The sequence below is a fragment of the Chroicocephalus ridibundus genome, chromosome 1 (genome assembly GCF_963924245.1).
Source record: "Chroicocephalus ridibundus chromosome 1, bChrRid1.1, whole genome shotgun sequence".
In the NCBI taxonomy this organism is placed as follows: domain Eukaryota; kingdom Metazoa; phylum Chordata; class Aves; order Charadriiformes; family Laridae; genus Chroicocephalus; species Chroicocephalus ridibundus.
The window spans coordinates 203681969-203705312 of record NC_086284.1 but is presented as its reverse complement, the minus strand read 5'-3'; the positions used below and the strand labels follow the sequence as shown (position 1 = coordinate 203705312).

General features: G+C 39.0%; 1 protein-coding gene across 1 annotated transcript in view; it reads left to right on the top strand.

Moving 5' to 3' along the window:
* CPNE8 (copine 8) overlaps nucleotides 1–23344 on the top strand; it is a 106728-nt gene that overhangs the window by 79559 nt on the left and 3825 nt on the right. Inside the window, exons 14-19 of the mRNA XM_063323398.1 lie at nucleotides 4827–4873; nucleotides 5598–5779; nucleotides 7721–7848; nucleotides 11589–11691; nucleotides 15110–15167; nucleotides 17919–17992. Coding sequence (XP_063179468.1) covers nucleotides 4827–4873; nucleotides 5598–5779; nucleotides 7721–7848; nucleotides 11589–11691; nucleotides 15110–15167; nucleotides 17919–17992 — 592 coding nt within the window. The remainder of the gene's footprint in view (nucleotides 1–4826; nucleotides 4874–5597; nucleotides 5780–7720; nucleotides 7849–11588; nucleotides 11692–15109; nucleotides 15168–17918; nucleotides 17993–23344) is intronic.

Below are 23344 nucleotides of genomic sequence, written 5' to 3'. Positions count from 1 at the left end.
AGGTATCAAATCGATCATGTCTTTCTATACCAACTAAATTCTGGCAGAGTAGAATCTATCCAGCTCTGAATCCATAAGGCGCGTTGCTGTGCTTGTGTATCCTACCGGACTTCTCCCCTGGGACAGGGCGTTCAGGAGCTCACCCTGCCCAGCCAGCTGGCAGTGTTTGAGCGGCTTTTGTGCAGAGCCTCGTGACCCCGCAACGTCACTGATGTAGGGGATGTCTTGAGCTTTTAATGTAGCTCCTTGGAGAACTCTACAGCTGGAAAAGCAGGGACACAGCCTTAGCCAAAGAATTTTCTGATGAGAAACAATAAGTTTTGTTGTCTTCATGTGTTTTAAAATTTCCGTCATTTAATCGGGCAGCTGAATTTGCCTTGAAGACTTCAATTGTAAATTTGGAGCATCCTTATTCTAAATTAATGATTTTTCAGCTAATGTCCGTTACACAAAATACAGTAATCAATCTTATTTAAAAAAATACATTATTGTTGATGAAGGTTAATACATTAATAATCACAGTAAACTAATAACAAGTACTTGATACAGCATAAGAATTAGTCTGTTAAAAAGAAATAAAACGTGTAGTAGAAATAAAAGCAGGACAGTGGACTTTCAGATATATTCATTACATTTAATTTGGTTCTAGAATAACATGCATTGCCATGAAAACACTTCTTAAAATGTCATCCAGATTAATGTCCCAGTCATCCCATTTGGCTTCCAAAGTAGTTGTATCTGATGTTTTCATGACACGCAGCTTTTAAATTAGCCTTCCTGGATTAATTTTTTAGTTATGACTGGTTAATTTTTTCAGTCCTCATAAAGCAGTAGAGAAATTAATACCTTTTCTTCATAATCTTTCACACAAAATACACATGTTCACGATAGTACAGCTGCTTTTGAAAATATTTTCTCCAGTGGTGGTCATTTGAAATTGAATTGTTTGTTTGAAAGACCCAGTTTTGTGTTCAAAAAAGCTTTAATTACATTTTGATAATTTTGACTACAAGGGTTGACCTTTATTTTTTACCTTTTTACACTTTATTATTCCTTTCCTTAGAGGCCACTGGTGCCTTGTGTAATTTAGGCTTTTATGTCTCTGTTCCATGAGATTGTGTTCTCAGAGTGATGTTTCTGATATAGAATCATAGAATCATTTAGGTTGGAAAAGACCCTTAAGATCATCGAGTCCCACCATTAACCTAGCACTGCCAAGTCCACCGCTAAACCGTGTCCCTCAGCGCCACATCTACCCATCTTTTAAATACCTCCAGGGATGGTGACTCAACCACTTCCTCAGGGAGCCTGTTCCAATGCTTGATAACCCTTTTGGTGAAGAATTTTTTCCTAATATCCAGTCTAAACCTCCCCTGGTGCAACTTGAGGCCATTTCCTCTTGTCCAATCACTTGTTACCTGTGAGACGAGACCGACCCACACCTCGCTACTGCCTGCTTTCAGGTGGTTGTAGGGAGCAATAAGGTCTCCCCTCAGCCTCTGTTTCTCCATACAAATGTTTTACGATGTATGAAACCAAATGGTCATTGAAAACATAGGGCGATCACAGTGCTGGTTTGCCCTAAGAGAGTTTGTTCTAGCTTTGCTGGTTCTCTGTAAGACACGAATGACATTCTCTGTGATCATGAGTCCATAATACAAAGAGTGGGATCCAGTTTCCTGAATTATATAGGCATTTAATGCCATTTTAGACTCCCAAAAATTTCCATGGTGTACTTAGTACCCTAGAGGCTCTAAAATAACATTAGGAACCTATATTTAGGAAACTGAAATCAAATCTGTGTACATGCATGTCTAAATTGTTGAAATCAAGTAGTTGTTTTACGTTCTTGCTTGTTTTTCTATATCAGTATCATTGAAATGTACATACAGATGGAAACGAATTCTAGAGATGCAGGTATTTGTTTTGATCTTGTTTTATATTACGATTTTTATAGCTGTCAAATTGGCAGATATTGTAATATGCATACTCTTCTGCTTGGACAAAAGTCATATTCCAGATTACAGTGGATTGTAAAGGGGAGAGGGAGTTTTTCTAGTTTACCAGATGGGTTTCTGTTATCTGGAGCTGTATATGTTTAATGCAGATACACTGCTTTGAGGAATACTCTAGAAACTGATGCTGTCATTGCCTGTAGTCGCATGAAAATTGACTTTGTTCTTTTTGCCGTTAGCTGTGGTTTTAATATTTTTTTCTTTTACTTTTGATAGACATTTTCCTTTTTAATCTTTTTTTACTGTTCTTTCTCTTGTTTCTGTCTTGAATTCAGAATCCAAACTCAGAAACCCTATTTCTTCTTACCAATTGGATCAGAATAGCTGATCCAGGAAATGGGTTTATAAATAAGTTTTGCTGCTCTTATGCAGAGGAAAAGCTGTCTGGGGGTTTTTTCACAGTGACACATTCTTCAGCACGCTGAGATTTCCGTACTTGATGTTCCTGACATGTAATACTCAGAGGAGTCTTGTTTCACTCTTCAAACATTACACCACAGCAAAGTCCGTAAAATTTAAGTACAGGGAGATTATAGTCCAAAAGCAGTTTTGCTTCGCAGTGCCAATAAGGACTGTAAGCATAAATCTAGAAATGGTATTGCATTAGACCTTTTTTGTTGTTGTTTTTCCTAACCTGTTCTTATCTGAGGAAAACAACTTTTCTGCACACAATAGTGATGGTGGTAGAAAACTAGTTGACGTGAACTTCTTAGGATCTTTATTCTTACGACTGACAGTGCAGAAGGACATTGTGATTAAGAAGCCACAGGGCCTGACATTTGGGTATAGATCAAAGAAAATATGACTTGTCACGCCATTAAACATTTTTTGGTGAAACTGCATAAAGCAGAATGCAGAAGTATTGGCAGAAAACTTCTCTCTTAAAGCTTAGGTCTCTACGCTTTTCAGAGATTGCAGATTTCACTGTGGGTTTTTTTTGTTGAAGCTTATATTGAGGCCACAGCAGTTTCAGAGATATTCGCAGCTGACCATATTCCAAGGACTGTGCCCAGGTGGCCAAGAAGGCCAACAGCATTCTGGCTTGTATCAGGAATAGCATGGCCAGCAGGAGCAGGGAAGTGATGGTGCCTCTGTACTCGGCACTCGTGAGGCCTCACCTCAAGTACTGTGTTCAGTTCTGGGCCCCTCTGTACAAGAGGGACATGGAAGTGCTGGAGCGTGTCCAGAGGAGAGCTACCAGGCTGGTGAGGGGTCTGGAGACGAGGTCATATGAGGAGAGGCTGAGGGAGCTGGGCACATTCAGCTTGGAGAAGAGGAGGCTGAGGGGAGACCCCATTGCCCTCTACAACTACCTGAAAGGAGGTTGGAGAGAGGTGGGTGTTGGCCTCTTCTCCCAGGTGAATAATGACAGGACCAGAGGAAATGGTCTGAAGCTGGGGCAGGGGAGGTTTAGATTAGATATTAGGAGGAATTACTTTACTGAAAGAGTGGTCAGGCACTGGAACAGCCTGCCCAGGGAGGTGGCTGAGTCACCATCCGTAGAGATGTTTAAGAAACGTCTAGATTTGGCGCTTCAGGGCATGCTCTAGTGGCAGAGATTGTACATGTTTGATTGTGGTGGTTTGGGGGTTTTTTGGGGTTTTTTTTTTGTGTGTGTGTATGGTTGGACTCGATGATCTCAAAGGTCCTTTCCAACCATGAAGATTCTATGATTCTGTGACTCTTCTTGATACTGTGGGCATTGGTTGGCTTTTACTGCTTTTTTGGAGATAGAGTCCACTGGTAACCTAGCTTAGTTTGTGCTAGCCTTGATCAGTATGATAAAATGATTGCATGTGAATTTTTTTTCATCTCCATCTTTTTATGTCTCTGGGTATGTCAGGTTATTTGAGCAAGAAACCACTACTGCAAGGCCAGGTGTCAGATTGTTGATGTTTAATCTAAACATGCACGAGTTAAATCTGTTTGGTAACTTTCAAAGAGCTTTAATCCTTGCTAATTTGGTCATTAAATTCATACTTGCACACACAGAGAGGCTAAAATTTGAAAGAAGATATAAAAGACTTAATCTGAGTAAAAAGTCAATTTTCAAATTCATACAAACTCTTTTTTCTTGATAGAGTCTTACTAGCTGAGAGATTATCTCCAGAACGACAGTGTTTTGTCCTGAAGGAAGTTGCGGAACAGAACTGCGTTTAATTGGATTGTCAATCTGTAAAAGTCTATCAATGATTAATTTTTTCTGACAATAGGTCTACGCTAACAGCTGATCCATGCAGGATAATGGCTTTGTTTAGCTACTGCTCCAAATACAGATCTTTATATTCCTGCATCCAGATTTTACTTTTGTCTTCCATGGATTACCTTGATATGCTCACTCAAAGTATTGGCTGTCCTGTCCAAAGATTTTACGCGTGGTGTGGTTTCAAACACGTTCTGATTGAAGACGCACTTTTAGTGTTAAGAGAAGGAGCAGATTAGTAAAAGCTACTTCCCTTGGCAAAGTCCTCCATGACTAGGGCTAAAATATGTCCAAGGCAAAATTAGTATTACTGTTGAAAATTAATTAATAATGTTTATGGTTGTTAATAACCTTATTAATGAGTTAGGATTTTTCTTAAACAATGAAAAAAGGAAGGATGGAGTAAAGTAACTGTTATCCGTGTGTTAACAAAAGAGCGTTGTGTAGCTCATGGCTGGAACCTTACAAAAGAGTATTTTCAGTGTTTATTTCCTGTATTAGAAAGTCAGTGTCCTACAGTTTGTCCACAAATGATATTATCGTCTCTTATTTATTTTTCCACATAACAATAAAACTATTAATAATATTTGCATTTGCTTTTTCTACAGAACCCAGATCAATTTCACAGTAGCTATTGATTTCACAGCCTCAAATGGTAAGAATAAAAATAAACGTCTTGTGCACGTATGTGCTGTGATCAATTTTAAGCATACATGTGTGCGTGCGTGTATGTACGTATATCAGTATTCTGCTTAGCTTCACTGTATTACTGGTTATCTGTATGCCTGGCACCACCTGCAATCAGGCTTGCATTTTGCTGAGCCAACTCCTGTCCAGAAACGCAGGGCAAACACAACAGATAAAAACTGAAAAAGCTACATATAAAATTGAATAAATAGGAACAGTTTGCAAATATTTGTGTACTTTCTGATTACTTTTTTATTTTTTTATTTCTGCTGGGAGAAAACTGGCTAACTTACAAGACCCCGTTGGGAGGGGCAAAAGAAAGAAGTTTCAGGTGGAGTGAGGCTGAAGTGGGATGAAGCAGAGATCCTCCTACAAAGCTGCTTTCAGAATGTCATAATACTTTTATAAGTTTCATCTTAAAAGTGTGTATCATACTATGAAATGATGCGAATTTACAAGTCTAATCACAGTTTCTTGCTACCCTTTCAATGCTGAATAAGTTTACAGCTACTACTGTTAACCTATTGCATTTTTACCTGATACAACCACAGTTACGGATATAGGAAATAAGTTTATTGTCTTTTCACGATCTTTTCTTTTCAGTTTTTGCTTTCTGAGATTTCTGTCATTTTTAAGAGAGAAAATTTTGAAGTGATTCAGTTTTAAAGTAAGTCTGATCCTTGCTTCAACAGGTAACCCTTCACAGCCTACTTCACTGCACTACATGAATCCCTATCAGCTGAATGCTTATGGCATGGCACTGAAAGCAGTAGGTGAAATAATTCAGGACTATGACAGTGATAAAATGTTCCCAGCTCTAGGTTTTGGAGCTAGACTGCCTCCAGATGGAAGAGTATCACATGAATTTGCACTGGTAAGTAAATAAATATTTATATGTTGTTTCAGTTTCTTTACCGCAACAAAATTTTGGGAGTTAAGGCTGCAGTGTTAAGCAATTACTGCACAAGTAAAGAAGAGAGAATGTGCTAATTCTTCTGTCTAAAAGTCTGTTTCAAAATTTTTCGTCATAGTGAGAGATGAGAGAAATCCAGAGTCAAGAAGTCCCTGTAGGCCAAAAATAGTAATAAAGAAAAGTAATCATCTTTAACCTCAGCTGTAGCAGCATGAGAAACAGATGCTTGAAAGACTTGAGATTGAAGCTAATCTATCTTAAGCAAGTGAATCATGATCCACGACAATCTTTCTTTGTTATTGCTCTCTCTCATTTTCTGGGATCTCTTTATCTTTTACAAGCTGCTAGTTTAGAGACATAGAGATAACTAAGTGGACCATAAGCTGAGATGACAAGAACAAATCTGAGACTGGTCCATGTGCCAGTTAAATTACAAACCTAAAATCTAACAGGATTTGCTGGAAAGGTTGATGTGTTCTAACTGATGCTTGTGATTAGTGTGGATTTTATCTACTTGCTTATTTTGAGGGGTTTGTTCTTCTCTGAGTAGGATAAGGTTGTCAGAAATACCCCAAGTGTAGGTATATCTGGCAAGTTTTAATTACATAGCAGCAAAGACATGGCAGAAGACTGGTGATTGTGGATGTGTTTTTCTTCTGTCAGCCTGTGCTAGAAAACAGTGCCACATGTCTTATCTCAAGGAAAGGTTTTCCACATGGATAGTAATTTAAAACAGGTGCAGTTGCAGATATTCATTTGAATCACAGACTTTCTTTGGACTTCCGGGTAGCAAGTTCAAATATATTGATACGTGTAATCTTAAGGCTATTAAAACAGCAGACTTATTCCTGGCTACTTCCAGTTTTAAAAGTTTTTCCTAAAATTAATTCGGTTAATTCATGAGGCATTTTGGTGCTTTTACAGAGGAAAAAAAACAGTCTTTTTTTTCCTTCCTCCATATATAAACATGTGTAGGTGTCTCCCATTTAATGCTAAACAGTGTTTTGAGCACTGTGTTAGCATTCTAGATCAATTCCATGACAAATCGCCTTTGCTCCTCTAGGTTCTCAGGGAGGTATACTCTACCTCAGAATGAGATACTGGTCTGTTAAGCCAATGAGGTGGTGGCACATGCAGGAGACTCGGGTGATTTGGAAGGTTTTGAAGCCCTAGATGGATCGTTTGTCTGGCCGGACATGGGTCATTAATGTGGGATTTAGCTTACGTGTTTGTATTGTCATCTGTAAATACGTATCCTCATTATAGAGTCATCATAGAAATAGACAGTAAAATGCCTACGCAAAGAATTTACAGTCCCAGCCATTTCAGTGGGTTCCCAAAGAATAAGTTCCTTTCTTCATCTGTTTATACCAGGTTGAAAATCATTTTCCCAATGCAGAAACATTGTACCAAAACAACGAAGAGTTTATAGTTTATCTTATACTCACATGGTGTATGAACACCGGGACCTGGCAACCATATATTTTTTTTGCATTTTTGAAACAAGAAATCATTGAGCCAGAACTATGCTCCGAAACATGATTCCAGTTCTACATCTGCCCTGTAATTCGTACCTTAAATCCACACGGGGAAATGCTTGTTACTGTTGCATGTGAGAAAGACTGTTTATTTCCACTTAAGATGGTATTTATGTCTCGGAACCAGCTCCAGTGATTCAGACTGCATATAACATGAGGCTGCTGTGACCTCCTTCCCCAGGTGGTTAACACTCACAACCAGCCACCGCACTTACATTAGGCATTTGTAGTAAACTCTCTGAATAGATCCAAGAATGCTTAGGTCTTTGGCATTTAAAAATGTACCCTGGGTAGTGTTCACTAACCTTCCTCATTTTGGCTTTGTAATTACTTTTAGTGACTAATAGTCTCTTATTTTCATTAGAATGGAAACCCTCAAAATCCATACTGCCATGGAATTGATGGTGTAATGGAGGCGTATTACAGGAGTCTAAAATCAGTACAGCTTTATGGACCAACGAACTTTGCCCCAGTAATTAATCACGTAGCCAGGTAAGCATCACAGCAGGCGCTTCGCAGAAACTTCTTATTGTCAGTACAACTATAAGATATAAAAGGCTAACAGTTACATGATGCTAAACGTTGAAAAAGGTTTTTACAGTTGTTTTGTTTATTCGGTGTAATGTGATTAACTTGTACCTTTGAATAGGTTTGAAGACCATGTTCTAGTATTGTGCAGAATTTCATCACTGATTAAAAATAAATACAAGTGATCCAGTTGATCCACCCTGTGTTAAAATCTTAGGAGAAATCAGATAGAAAATTTTTCTGAGATCACTCTGTCTGTTCCTTTTTTGTCCTTTGGAATATAGAATTTTTGCTTCCCAGAAAAGGCATAAATCTATCAAAAATATATAAAATGCAATTTTTTAATGCATATATGTAGTTCTTCTAATCTCAAAATGTCCAAGACATCAACAAAATTTTCCAGGGCGCTCTCTGGGTACAATTGCCAGCTCATACCGTTAAGGCAACAACAGTACCGCAGCCACCGCTGGGGAGCCCTGGTGCTGTTATGCAACACCTCATCTAACTTCTCAACATAAAACCTATCTTGTGTTTGTAGAACTTTCTTAAGGAGGATAATGTTGCCTTATTTTGGCAGATAAGATCTTGGCTTACACCACCCCTCCATGTATTGGTATAAGGAAAGTGATATGGCTCAAATAATTTAGCTGAGTAACTACCTGAACAGATTTTATTTATAGATACAGAGAAAGAACTTTATGTTTATAAAATAAAGCTGTAGGGATGTGTAAATCATTGTACTATTAATGTTTTATTGATGAGCTTGCAAAACAGTTAATTGTTGTAGCAAAAAATATTTATTTACTATCTGTTCTTGCTGCTGTTAGTTGTACAGCCCAATGAAAAATAATTAGCACATTTTATGGTGCAAATAATTTTGTGTGCACCTCAGCACGGCTTGATAGTGGATTTCAGTTATTTATCGTTAGGATTAGTTGTTCCATCCTCGAATCATACCATTCAAATTAAATACATGCATATTCCATTGCTTGTCTTTAGCAACTAGCTGTCTCCTTTTAATCTTCCCTGGGATAGGATCTTTCCAGTAGCAGTTTTCAGACTGTGAGGAAATATGCCGATCCTTATGACAGCTGAATTCCGTGTATGTGGCATTCAGCGTCTGCATTAGCCATGTTAGCTGGAAGTCTAACCCATTGACTTTTCTGGCTCTTCCTTCTTCTTCAGAACTATCATATCAGCTGAGCTGACTGGTTCAGAATTTGCCAATTAACCTCAAGCCTCCTGTTCATTGCAAAAATTAAAAATCATGGTCTAGTACCATCAAAACATTGGCATAAATTGAGTTCCTTTTCTCACCAGTTGTTACTCAGGAATATTTGTCAACTTTTGCATTTGTAGTGCTTCCACTGAACTGTTTTCTAAATATCAAGTTGTTGCAAACTGTGGGAACCACTTCTGGTAGCAAATCACACTACATCACAGTGGAAAAGCTAAGTACCTTCATGAGGAGTTCTACTGCACGATCATCCTTAATACAATCCATGCACCAGTCCAGTTCTCAGTAGCATCATTTTCCTTTAAGGTTCAGTTTCTTGGCTATTCTCTTGACTCTCATAGACATGGTAGTAGAAGTTATGATCTAGTCTGCAGTTACTCTTTGAACCTACCATCAGTCTTCAACAAATTTCTTCTTCCCACATCCTTCCTACTTAAAAATATGCCTCTGATGAAATCTCTGGAAACTATGTGAGATATTATTATCCTGTTGTGATCTCGGAACTCTTCAGAAGCTCTTTAAGCAGATAATGAGTTTGTTAACTCCCTAGCGAGGGGAATGATATCTAAACTACACCAGATTCTACATAGTGTCTTCTGTCACAGCCCCTCCTCATATAAGATCTTTCTTGCAAAAGACTTCAGAGTGCTTTATTCTGTGGGAAGTTTGAAATAACCAAATTTCTATTCCGTTTCTTCAGTGTAGGTACGTAGACTGATTTAAGTGCTCAGAAAGGATAATGAATTTTTATTTTACTCTCTCATCATCACTTGTCACTGCAGTTATCAATGAAAAGATTATAGGCATTGTGGAAACATGAGATAAAAGAAGTCTCCACGTGGTAGGGAAAATGTGTTCCACATTAGATCTTGTTAATCTAGATATTTAACTATCAGTCCCTACTGCTAGCATGCAAATAGGAGATGTTCAACAGGTTCATTGTCTGTGTGGCTTCTTCTACCCATCTATATCTTCGGGAGGAAGAGGGAGGAGTGTGATGGGTTTGTGTGAGTTGTGGATTCCATTTCACATACATTCCTCCAAACTCTTGTAAATGTTGTGGTTATAACATCTTTTATATTGGCGGTACTCGCTTGCAAATACACTGTGTAACATCAGAGTTAGAATTTTCTAAGCACATGCAATCATCATGAGCACCATTAGAACATACCCTGTTCGGTGGCTCAGGCCTTTCTTCTGTAGTGACCAATGAGACAGTGAGTTCTTTGACAGTCATATTCTGTACTTGGGCATATATTCCACAGTATTCATATGGAGACTATTTGTTGTTGTTGTTTTGCTCTCCAGACTACTCGTTGCCATTTTTATTACAAGGTTCTACTATATTTGACTCCTTCACAGCGCCAAGAGCCTTCATGAAAGTAGTAACTATATTGGCTGCTGTCAAGTGAAGCAGCAAGTGGAGCAGCCTGCTCCATGCAAAAAGAGTTCTTCACTAACTATCTTTGACCCTTGGGAGTTGAAGATAAATGAGCTGAAGTCTTAGTTTCTGGTATGCAGGCCACAGAGTTCAGCAGGACTGCTGCAGACTCACTGTCTTTCAGGACTTTCCAGATCTTCAGAAGCCGCTCGTTTTCAAAGAGCAGTTGCTTCTTGGGTCCTTTGGCTGAGGTGGGACTGGAATGGCACTGGATATAGAATCACAGAATCATAGAGTAGTTTGGGTTGGGAGGGACCTTTAAAGGTCATCTAGGCCAACCCCCCTGCCATGAGCAGGGACATCTTCAACTAAAGCCCCGTCCAGCCTGGCTTTGACTGTTTCCAGGGATGGCGCATATGTTTTGTCTTGTGTTCATGTACAGCACAGGGAGAGGCTTGAGTCTTGAAAGCACATCTGCGGGTGATGTAAAGAGATGAATATCTAAGCCAAGGTTGCAGGGTGCACATTCAGCCGTTTTACAAATATGCACATAAATGTGAACTATAAATCTGCTAGCATGGTCAGCAATAAGTAACCTGTTTTTATAAGCCCCCCCCCCCCAAAAAAAAAATTAATGGACTATTTATGCAATGTGGTGATTTCTGATAAATTTTATTTGTGCTATAAAACCAACCATTCAATAATAATATATTCCCTTCATACCAACTATGTTCCCCAGAGGTAATAACTATGAAATAACTTAGACTTTCTAATGACTCATTGTTCTATAAAGGACGTTCTGTCCATGCTCCTCTTGGTAGTGAAACAGTTCCCATTTTTCATTGATTCAACACGTGCAAATTATCAATATCAATACTGTATCAGTTACATTTTTCTAGTTTTCTCATTTAAAAGTAGAATGTCCGTCTTAATTATGAATGTCTTTCTTTTGAAGTCCACTACATAATGTTTCTTTATTTTTGTTAGTCCTTAGTAGTCAAATTTTAAAAATACAGCTTCTTTTCGTATCATTTCCTTTGTATAAAGTTTTTTTTACTATTATAATATTGTTTTTTCTTCCCTTAGATACGCTGCTTCAGTAAAAGATGGCTCCCAGTATTTTGTTCTTCTCATTATTACAGATGGAGTTATTTCCGATATGGCTCAGACAAAAGAATCTATAGTGAATGTAAGTTTTGCTGAAAGTGTTGAAATTTAAAATAATTCTGTTTCTAGGAATTAATATTTTAGGCAGTAAACTAAATCAGTTAATATTTCAGGCACTAAATTTGTTCCGTAAATCAACCATTTTATCTAAACGGCAAATGTGTATTATGCATAAAGACAAAAAGTAACCAAAAGTTGAATCTCGGCTTAGTTTACGTAATTTTCTGTGGGAAATGATACTCTTCCGTCTAACACTGCATGTTCATATGATTTTCCTCATCTGATTCTTGCCACTCCTTCCTCAAACGCTTCCCACCATGCAGTTTTTCATAGTGAGCTATTCTTTACCTTCCTAGCAGTTGCCGACAGCTTGGTTTCCCCCTACCCTGCCTTTTTAGAAACTGCCCCAAACTTTCTGGTCCCAAGTGGCAAGGATATCAGTCATCTGATTTCCTTCTAAGTCGTCCCCTGGAATTTTAAAAATTCTTAATTTTTTATCCGTTTCTGCATGATTTTCAATATTTTTCTCTTCAAAACTGCTATGCATATAAGTAATAGTTTGTATTATGAATAGGTTCCATTGTGCTTTGGCCCCTGGGAAATGTCAGATGAAAGTACACACAGAAACAAGTTCCAGACAGCATTAGGGAAGATCTATACCAATAGTTTTGAACATACAACAGTGGATCTAGTTAATAGTGAAGAGGTGGGTGAAAAGCCTACGTTAAAATAATTAAGTATCATGTCAAAATGAGTAGTGTAGAATTAGGTGGCATATTTTTGAAGGCCCACTTTCACTACCTCCTGTAGAGATTCAGTGCCCTTCCAGTTTGTAGGTTGCACATGAAAGTGTTATTGAAATGTTCCGTCTTTCACTGGAGAGCAAGATGCCCTCAAGTTCCAGCCAGCAGCATGTAGACAGAGTCTGTCTCTCAATAAGGACTCTGACAGCCCACCTGGAAAGTGCTTACACACCGAGCTGTAGCTGTGTTTGAAGGTGCCAGTTTACTTCCTCTGCTCTTCCAGCTTCCAGTGTTAAAACTGAATAATTTGGCTCTCACTTTTAAAGGAGGTAAGATTTTAGCTTGGAAGTTGATCCTCTACTCTAGCCTAGAAGTTTGGAACATAGCTTCTTTTAGATGAGCTTCTTTCAGGTGACAAAAAGGCTCCGTGGAGAAAAAAGAGCATCTCTTGGTTTAGAGATCAGCAAGTCCAGTAGCCTGGTATCTTGTTAGATTAAGTAATTTGCCGCTAAGACATACAGAAAAAAACTTGTTTCCAATAATAGTTCGTTTCCAGGAATAATAGCTGTTAGTCTGCAACTGTAAATACAGCAGATGTGTTGTTAGCTTGGAATGAGTGGACGTTTGGGAATATTTTCTGTCTTCTTTTTATGAAGTTGCATTCATTTTTCTGTATACTTGAAGTGTGAGCGCAGTATACCATGACAGAACTCATTAAATGCTTTTCAGTAGCAGTTTTTTCAGTCTTAATAATATCCAAAATAATAAAAAGGGCAGCGATGTTCAATGCAACCTGATACGTGTAAAGCTCAGGAAGGGTATATTTCATTTTTTAACACTAATTGTGCTTTTAGGCATCTTTCTCATTACAGCGTATATGTCAGACACATTCTGGTTTACCAAACTGTTTAAAGGTTATGCTGTCATTCAGGAAATGCCAACACTTAAGTTTATATGCAAAAGTTTAACTCTTTGTCTTTACGCTGTCCTTGCCACTTACTGTTTCATATATGTTGCATCACATAATACTGTGTCTGTGTGGGAAGGAACCTCTTTAAAGGATGTTTTCTTTACAATCAAGCAATAACCTGAAAAACAGAAGATGTTCTGTTCTAAGAAATGTCTTCGTGTCTCAAAAATATTCTAAACTCACTATTACTGACTTATGCAGTGCACTGTAATTCAGTTACAGTTACACTGTATTTATGGCCCTCGATCACAGAATCACAGACTGGTTGGTGTTGGAAGGGACATCTGGAGAACATCTTGTCCAACACCCCTGCTCAAGCAGGGCCACCTAGAGCTGTTTGTCCAGGGCCATGGCCAGACAGCTTTTACTGTTATCTTCAGTAGCGTATTAGTATTTAACTAACAAGAGATTACTGAATTTTTTTTACTCTGCTGCACACTGTTAGCTGGAGGATTGACTATGTAGTTACACTTTGTGATGAATTTGCAGTCGATGTATAGTATGTAATGTATAGTGCTGAGGAACATTAAATAGTGATTTATAGATTGGCATATTTTCATTGTTTTAAATAGTGTGTTTACAGTAATGAACTATAAATCTTCTGCTTAAAGAAAGTTGGTTTTATATGTAGTAGTATGACAGATGAAGAATGGGAAATGGTCATGATGTATCTAAAATAAGATATCTTTTAAATGAGGGGGAAGACCACTTTTTATATTCCAAAAGAAAAATATAACAATACATTCTAAAACCACTTGACTTCAGACTTCAGTGAAGCAGAGTTTAATTTAGCAGAAAGTGTACATCTATGATTTTTGGCCTGTGTATGCTCCTGTTTAAAATGACTGTAGACAATTCACAGTTCAACAGAATGTCTCAATGAGGAACAGTTGTCAACCCTGACATTTGGTGGATTTTATTTTTTTTCCCCAGTTGTTATCCTCCTCAACAGAGGCAGTTTCAGATTATTTCTGTAAACGAGCAGATATCTGGTGCTGCTATCCAGGCAGCAGAATCCAATATTTATGATACTGTCTTTGTAATTTTAAAAGTTTTACAGAGAGTTTATTCAGGGAAAGCCAGATATTGTCTTTGCCTTGTTTCATTGAATGAAAAAGATGTAGTAAAATTAAAAATCTTACCGTAAACCAGTTCGGTATCTTGTTTACTTTGTGGCTTGGATGAGTGACTTGAATAAAATTTCATTCGTGGAAGAATTATAAGATGCATATTTCTCAAATAGGAGGTTTATTCTCTTGAGAAAAATTAGCATAAGAGCTATGTAAAAAATAGTGTCACATAATTCCAAGCAGCTATGTAAAGTCAAGAAACAGCAAAGCACTTCTAAATAAATGTCAACTGTCATTAGCTACCTGTTTGCAATTATTGTCATTTTACAAAAGTTTCTAAGATAAAGTTGTCATCTTAGTTGTCATAGTAGTATTAAACACAACAAACCCTGTTAGGATTCGATTATGATCCTATATGATTCAAAGAATTTATAAGAAAAAATAAATTAAAATAATCATCTGCCTTTCTGTGTTCATCCAAGGTGTTTTGTACCACTTAAGCAGACAGTTTACACCACTCAACTTTTTAGGTAGAAAAAAAATTGTTTATTAAAACATAACCTCTGCACGTTTTCTATTCAGATTGTCCTCAGATCTCCCATGTTATTGGCAGAGGTTATGTAATGCATTAAACCTCTTTTTCTTCTTCTTTTGAAGGCTTCAAAGCTTCCAATGTCAATAATTATAGTGGGGGTAGGACCAGCAGAGTTTGATGGTAAGTGTTCTGGTGTTTTTCTTAGAGTTTTTTATATTTGTTTACGTTTTAGTAATATGCATCTTTTCAAACAAATATTGTTCTTTAAAAGAGCATAATATGGAACAAGCAGTAAGCACTGCTGACATTTCCAGCTGGATTGATTGATAAGTCAGTGTGATTACAAGCTGCCATGTGGAGCTGTGTAGCCCCTCAGGCTCTCTGTTCAAGTCACAGAACCATATGGGGGCTCAGCATTTATAGAGCTCCAGAAGATGAGTGGAAAAAAAAACCCACAGTAAAGTAAGTATGCTCAAGTAATGCTGAATTTCTTCAACACAGATATTTATTTGCCTTGTGAAGTGTCAGTTGACTGGAAATATTGATCATCTGTTCTTGCTGCAGTAAAGAAATACTGAGAAAAATAAATACATGTGAGGAGGTGATTTGGGTTAAAGTGTGTTTCACTGCATAGCAGGAGTGAGCCTTCTGCGTGGCAGCATTGAGACAATATTATGGCAGGAGAGAAATTACCAGGATTATTTACGTATTCTTTCATGTAGTGTGCTGGAACACCATTCTCTATTGCAATAACTAAGCTGCTTCCATGATTTGGCCTAATTTTTTAAGTGCCGTTGTGTGTATCACTGCACTATAAAGCGTATACATTCCCTATATATCTGTTCCTCAAAGTCCTACATTCTTTCTTTTTAATTCTAGTACTTCTGGTTAGACAGTATGCCTCTTTTGTACATGAAATATACTTAGTACTACCACAGATGTATAATGTAAATAGTCACTAATGACTGTACCTGTTAATTCTTGTAAAAATATTCTAAGAGTATGAAAACAAGAGGTAAAAATAACACAAAAAATATTTATTGGGGATTGACTTTCTTATACTTTTCGGCAAGTGGTTATTAGTGATGACTTTCAGTATCTTATTCCTTGAAGAGATTGTCCAGGTTGACACTTACACTTCAGATGATTGTATGCCACAAGCAATGAGAAAAGACAGTTTATCTTCATGAATGCATATGAGGGAAATTGGCAAACTTCACTTTACCCCTGAAAATTCCGACTTGGGTTGTACATTACTTACTTTTCTCTCACCCCCTCCTTTGCCTTTTCCCTTTCTCCCTGTTTGTCCAGTCCTTGGGTTTGCCCAGGCTCCCCTTAACTCAGTCAGGACATATAGATTCTGTCTTCTTTTTTACTGCTGGAGGTTGTCTTTGAAGAGTTTTTGGGGAGTCATCCCTATCGCTTTTCTTAAGGCGGTATTCTGTTTGGACTGCAGGATACAGTTTCCACCTTTGGACCCAGACTCCTTGAGAATACTGCCTGAGTGAAAATCACTTACGAGATGTGTGCCAAATCTGTAGTCCTTCAATGCCCAAGCGGGCAGAGAAATGATTTCCCCATCTGCAGAAATTCCTTCTGGAAAAAACAAGAGACCCCATGTCTGATGTGGATGCTGGAGAAGTGCGTGTGTAGGAGGCCGCATGTTCCAGGCACGCTGTCTTACAATTCAAATGCCAGTCGAGCCTCCGTTCTGCTGTAGAGAGACTAAGCTACTCCCCTCCAGATATCACTGCCCCCTAGATCTCCCAGCCCCTGCGGGCTACCAGAGGGGTTCTTAAAAGTCTGGAGCTCAGATAGATGGCACGTACATTTGGCACAGCTTTAGTAAGGATGTGAGGATGACTGTAACAGGTCAGATCAGGGGTCCATTTTGCCCACATCTGACATGGCCATGGGTGGTTATCTAGAGAACATTAAGAACAGAATAAGCAAATATGATACTTCCCTGAATACTGTTTTAAATTTCCTGAGCAGGATGTGCTTCATGTCTATTTTGGGTATTTTCAGTGGATGTCTCCTTCAAACACTTGTTCAGTCTCCTCGTTTAAACACACATACAGTTTTTGCATCAACAGCATCATCTGGCAACATGCTCTACAGACCTACTAATTTTTTCTTTGGACAAACATGCTCTTTTGTTTGGCTTGAACTTGGCTCTTGATGACGTCATTTTCTAGTTCTTGCATTGGAAGAACTAGGTTTTGAAATGCTGGTTTCAGTGAACTCATCTCAGTGAGGCAGGGCTTTGATTTTCATAGTGTATGCTGAAAGGAGGATTGTAGGATTGCAGATCCAATGGCTAAACAATAATCTGTGATCCCAAGTCCATCTATTTCAACACTGACCAGAAAGCAGGTGTGCCTTTCCACCTAGAATAGCTCCTGGGTATCCGGGCGATTTTAGATTTTTCCTGGATCCTGCTCAGAAGAGTTACCCAATAAATTTAATATAATTTTTTTTAAGAACTCCTCATTCCTATGTATTAACAGTCATTACTTTTCTAATAGGATTGTGAGTTGTTATCTCTTTGTGCTGTATCCTGTGATATCTTCTGTAAGAATAATTGCAGAAGACGATTTCTTCTCCACCTGTGAAAGTGTAAATATAGCCTTACCAAAACAGATACACTTGCTGCTTTGAGAGCTTGAAGGATAACTACCTTGTCACGCTTTGTTTTGTTCTGAAGATGACAATAAAGGCAAAAAGTATGTATTGTCAGCATGAAAAAGTGCAAAATAACTACAAAGCATGATGTATTTTACGGCACAAATGATCTTAGAGAGTTACCTAAATAGCAATTGTTGGTTTTGTTGCCCTAAAGTGTAAATTGACTAAAGTTTTTCTCAGTAAGATTGTTTTTGTTGTGTAGCTGAACTCATAGATTAATTCATTTTGTTTGGGTTTTTTTAGCTATGGAAGAGCTGGATGGTGATGTAGTGAGAATTTCTTCAAGAGGAAAGTTTGCAGAAAGAGACATTGTGCAGGTGGGAGAGCAAATTTACTCTAATAGTTAGATTTTACTGATCCTGTTTGTTTTGAATTCTTGTTTCTATCTATATTCCTGCCTTTCATTTTACCTTAGTGCTGACATAGTTTATCTTGGACTGTTCATAACAAGCTCAGAAACTCTCTGTGATCCCTATAAGCCTTTATATAACATATAGCAGTGGATCTGCATTCTGTAGGAAATGACCCCTAACTGACAGCGCACTGATAGAAGGTCTTAGGGTTATACAGCCATGGGAGAAGAGTTAGTTGCCTCTGTCCTGCAATCTCCTGTGACTCCATAGAGAAAAACTGCAGCTTTCGTGGAAGTCGGCAATACCTAGACTTCTAACAAGTGCATTTGAGATGCCTAGGGTATCTCTCCTTGCCTCTAACTGCCAGTCCAGAAGACCATGAGTGTCTCCCAGTTCCTATGTTGTGTCTGCCACATACGACCATGCAGATGTCTCATGCTTTAAGGAACCTCAGATGATGGCTGGAACAGGTTGCCCAGAGAGGTTGTTGATGCCCCATGCCTGTAAGCATTCAAGTTCAGGTAGGACGGGGCTCTGAGCAACCTGATCTAGTTGAAGATGTTCCTGCTCATTGCAGAGGGGCCGAACTAGGAGACCGTTAAAGGTCCTTTCCAACCCAGACCATTCTATGATCCTATGATCTGTGTTTACATGACTCAACCAAGTTGTACGAGTGCTACTCTCGTCTGCCTACACAGACACCTCCATTTCTCTGCCAAAGTTCTCTGGTTCTATTCCTGCTCTCTACAGTCGTTCAGTCAGCCCAGTAGTTGTCATTCAAACCTGTGCAACCACCGGCAGGGTGGTGTAGCAATTTGGTGTGCACATACACACCCTCCATAATCCCCCTTCCCCTCAGAGCTGCAGATTGCTAGAACTCCACAGGTTGTCCAAACTATGTACTTCATCCATGCTCCAGGCACCCTATCTTTCCTTCTGATTACCTACCCCACTGGACAGAGTTTGTTTCATAATTATTTTCTTTATGAAATAAAATTAACTAGCTACGCACTTTTTATTTTCATGGGGTACTAAAGTGGAACCAAACAAAGAGAATGACATTTGATGGCTCAGCACACTAGTCCCTGCTTGCTAAAGTAAAGCATTAAAGAAGCTGACATTTGAAAAACAGCAAACTGCTGGAAAATTGGATCAACCTGATGGCTGTAGAAAGAATAATATCTGTCTAAAACTAAATCTTTTATGTAAGGCATATTTTCCTGTAAGTGTCTGAATACATTTATGAAATAGAATATTTCAGTTGGAAGGGACCTACAACGGACATCTAGTGCAACTGCCTGACGACTTCATAGAATCATAGGGTTGGAAGGGACCTCTGGAGATCATCTAGTCCAACCCCCCTGCCAGAGCAGGGTCACCTAGAGCAGGTTGCACAGCAACGCGTCCAGGCGGGTTTGGAATGTCTCCAGAGATGAAGACTCCACCACCTCTCTGGGCAGCCTCTTCCAGGGCTCTGCCACCCTCAACGTAAAGAAGTTCCTCCTGAAGTTTATGTGGAACTTCCTCTGCTCAAGTTTGTGCCCATTACCTCTGGTCCTGTCCCCGGGGCACCACTGAAAAGAGCCTGGCCCCATCCTCCTGACACCCACCCTTTAAGTATTTATAAGTGTTGATAAGATCCCCCCTCAGCCGTCTTTTTTCCAGACTGAAGAGACCCAAATCCCTCAGCCTTTCTTCATAAGAGAGGTGTTCGAGTCCCCTAATCATCTTGGTAGCCCTTTGCTGCACCCTCTCCAGCAGTTCCCTGTCCTTCTTGGACCGGGGAGCCCAGAACTGGACACAGTACTCCAGGTGCGGCCTCACCAAGGCAGAGTAGAGGGGGAGGATGACCTCCCTTGACCTGCTGGCCGCACTCTTCTTGATGCACCCCAGGATGCCATTGGCCTTCTTGGCCACAAGGGCACATTGCTGGCTCATGGTCATCCTGTTGTCCACTAGGACTCCCAGGTCTCTTTCCACTGAGCTGTTCTCCAGCAGGTCAGCCCCCAACCTGTCCTGGCGCATGGGGTTATTCCTCCCCAGGTGCAGCACCCTACACTTGCCCTTGTTGAATTTCATAAGGTTCTTCTCTGCCCAACTCTCCAGCCTGTCCAGGTCTCTCTGTATGGCGGCACAGCCTTCCGGTGTGTCAGCCACCACCCCCAGCTTTGTGTCATCAGCAAACTTGCTGAGGGTGCACTCTATCCCCTCATCCAGGTCATTGATGAATACATTGAAGAGGACTGGACCCAGTACTGACCCCTGGGGAACACCACTCGTCACTGACCTCCAACTAGACTCTGTGCCCCTGATCACGACCCTCTGAGCTCTGTCTTTCAACCAGTTATCTATCCACCTTACTGCCCATTCATCTAACCCACTCTTCCTAAGCTTCCCTATGAGGATGCTGTGGGAGACCGTGTCGAACGCCTTGCTTAAGTCAAGGTAGACCACATCTACCGCCCTCCCCTCATCTATCCATCCAGTCATGCCATCATAGAAGGCTATCAGATTAGTCAGACATGATTTCATGGGCTCCCCAAAGGTAAAAGCATGTTGTTAAGGGCATTGTCCAAATGCCTTTTCAACACTGACAGGCATCCTTAGGTTCAGACCTTACCTTAGATCTGCCATTTCTTCTTCTGCCTTTATTCCTCCTATTTGTCAAAATCCATAGTCTTCACTTGTTTCTTCTCTTGCTTATTTTCACTTATTCCCTCCAAGCCAGGTTGGATTTTTATATTATTGTTGGTTAGTAGAATATATATATATATTGAATAACTTGAGCTATATGAATAGCTCATATTGCAGGCGATAATGTTTTAATAATAATTAAGGTCAGATTGCAGCTGATGAACTTTGGATTGTGTATATTTGTTTTAATTTATATGTGCAGGAACGGAAACTTTTCCAGATTTTTAATGTTACAAATACTGGTACGTGAAAATTTAAGGATTTGATAACTAATGGTGGATACAATATCTCAACCCAAGGAAGTGCGCAAAACATGTATATGACACCTGGTTTTATGGTTCTTGTTTAGAATACTGAATAAATAACTCTACATAAATATATGGAAATTAAAATGATCGGATCTTTTTTTCCAGTCTTAAAGCTTCTCAGTGCAATAAATACTACATTAAAATTCCCTCTCTGTTTTTTTCCTAAATGGGGATCAGAAATGAGGATAAGATGACAGCAGTTAAATTACCCTCATAATGTGTATGGATATACCGAAAAGAAAGTCATAGATTCCTAGATTACTTTTTCTAATAGTCGAAAAAGAGACTTTTTTCATTTCTGCAACATACAGAGAAAACAACTGATGGGAGAGTGACATATCAAACTCTTAGAAGAGTAAGGCATACCGGCTGCCTTAGTCTTGTCAAAAAAGTAATTATAAAAGGTAGGGATGAAGAGAAGCTGGACAGCCGAACAAGAGGCAAGAAATAATGTTTCTCCTTTTGTCAAAGCCTTTATAATGTTCCTTGTTAGTCCATACTGGACTAGAGAGGGGCTGTCTGTAATCTGTTATGCCGTATATGTTGGTGCTGTTCGACAGAGCAACGTGTGGAGATCTGCCTCCAGAGCTGGAAGCGCTTCTGAATCCCAAACTAGTATTTCTGCAAAGCCTTGTGCCATGTCGGACTTTTTAAAGTTAATTCAGATACCTCTGGCATGCATTGCACTTATGTTTAAATGCATTTAAATATACACAACGTAATTATTCATAATTTCTCCAAACAACAGCAGCTCCAAAAGCTGCTGGTTTTGCATTCAAAGAGCATAAATGGGTAGAGTTCTTCAAATGTTATAAACAAGATTTGTGAAAATGCTTTGCACAAGAAATATTCTAATTTCTGCTGAGAAATATAAAATAATATACAATGAATACCCTTTTGTATTTCTTTAGAATTTGTTGTATATCAGAAGTGTAATAAAATATTTATTTACTTTAACCTATTTCAATCAGAACTTTGCCCCAAGACATATTGAATTACCTGAAGGCAGTATTATTTTGTGCTCTTTTTCTGTCTAAATACTAACAAATACATTATAGGCTAGCTAAATAAATAAAAAGGGATGATGTCAAACCCTTTAGGTTTGTTAAGACCTTTATTTTATATCTGGCAGGATAAAACTGATTTGCTTTTATAAAATTAGCTACTCAAATATAAAAAGTTTATCTTTTTTGTGTATTGAGTTAGTTAAAATTAGCTAGTGTAGTTAACTGCTAAATTTAACCGCCAGTACTGTGAAATATTTTAATTAAATTAGTAAAAAGAAAAATTGCTAACAGTGAGGCACTGGATCTATTATATTTACTGCTGGCTGCAATTCATGTAAAGGCATGACCTCTGTTATTCCCTCCTTGCTAGTACACACGGGTTTTGTAGGAACTCTGTATTACATGTGTAGCAGTTCCGCCCCATTTCTGCTCCTTTGTTATCCTTTTTCTCTTTGTGAAGTTTTAGAAAAATACTTAGTCGTAGTAGCGTACCTATTGTTTCCCTTGACAATTTTGTACATTGGCCTTTTAAATTAAACTCTCAAACTGTAGAAAAAGCACTTTACATTTCATCAGTTTCCCTTTGGCTTCTCTTACCTCTTTTGTTCTGCCACCTCTACTTTTGCATGTCAGCTCTAGGCCTTGCTGTCGTTGCCAGCTGTCCTTGCATATCTGTACGTATGCTTATCTGTCCGTAGTTCCTCCTGCTCCTCCAACATCTAGGAGAGGGGCGAGACAACGAATTCAGGCCATCTATATTGTATCGTTGCATCTCAACAATTCCTCTGTTGAAATAGCCTCCCTTTGCTGCGCAACAGTGGTCTGAGTTTGCGTGTCTTCGGACTGATGGGTAAGGTGGTCTCTTGGGATGGGACACATTTTGTTCTTCCAAGTCAGACTGCGTGTGCTTTTTACAGAAGACTGACATTGCATTAGAAAACGAGGAACCACATGAGCGGAAATGAACACCCAGCTTATCCCTTCCCAGCTGAATGTGTAAGCCAGCAGCCTAGAGAGGTGCTTGTTCCGTTTTGTTCCTCTTCTAACTTCGTGCTTCTGGGGACAGTCAGGTGTATTCTTACAGAAAAGTTGATGGAGTTTAAGAAGGAACAACCACCCGAAGCAGGGCACTGCTGGGCTGGCTTCCGAAAACCGCTAGAGCTTTTTTTTATGAAATGGAGGAGTCAGTCCTAGTCAGTGTCACAGTATGTGGTCTCTTGCGTTGAAGAGTTACTGAATAAACACAAAAATAGTTAAGACACCTAATTATGGAACTGCAGATACCTTGCTTCCTGGCTTAATACCCT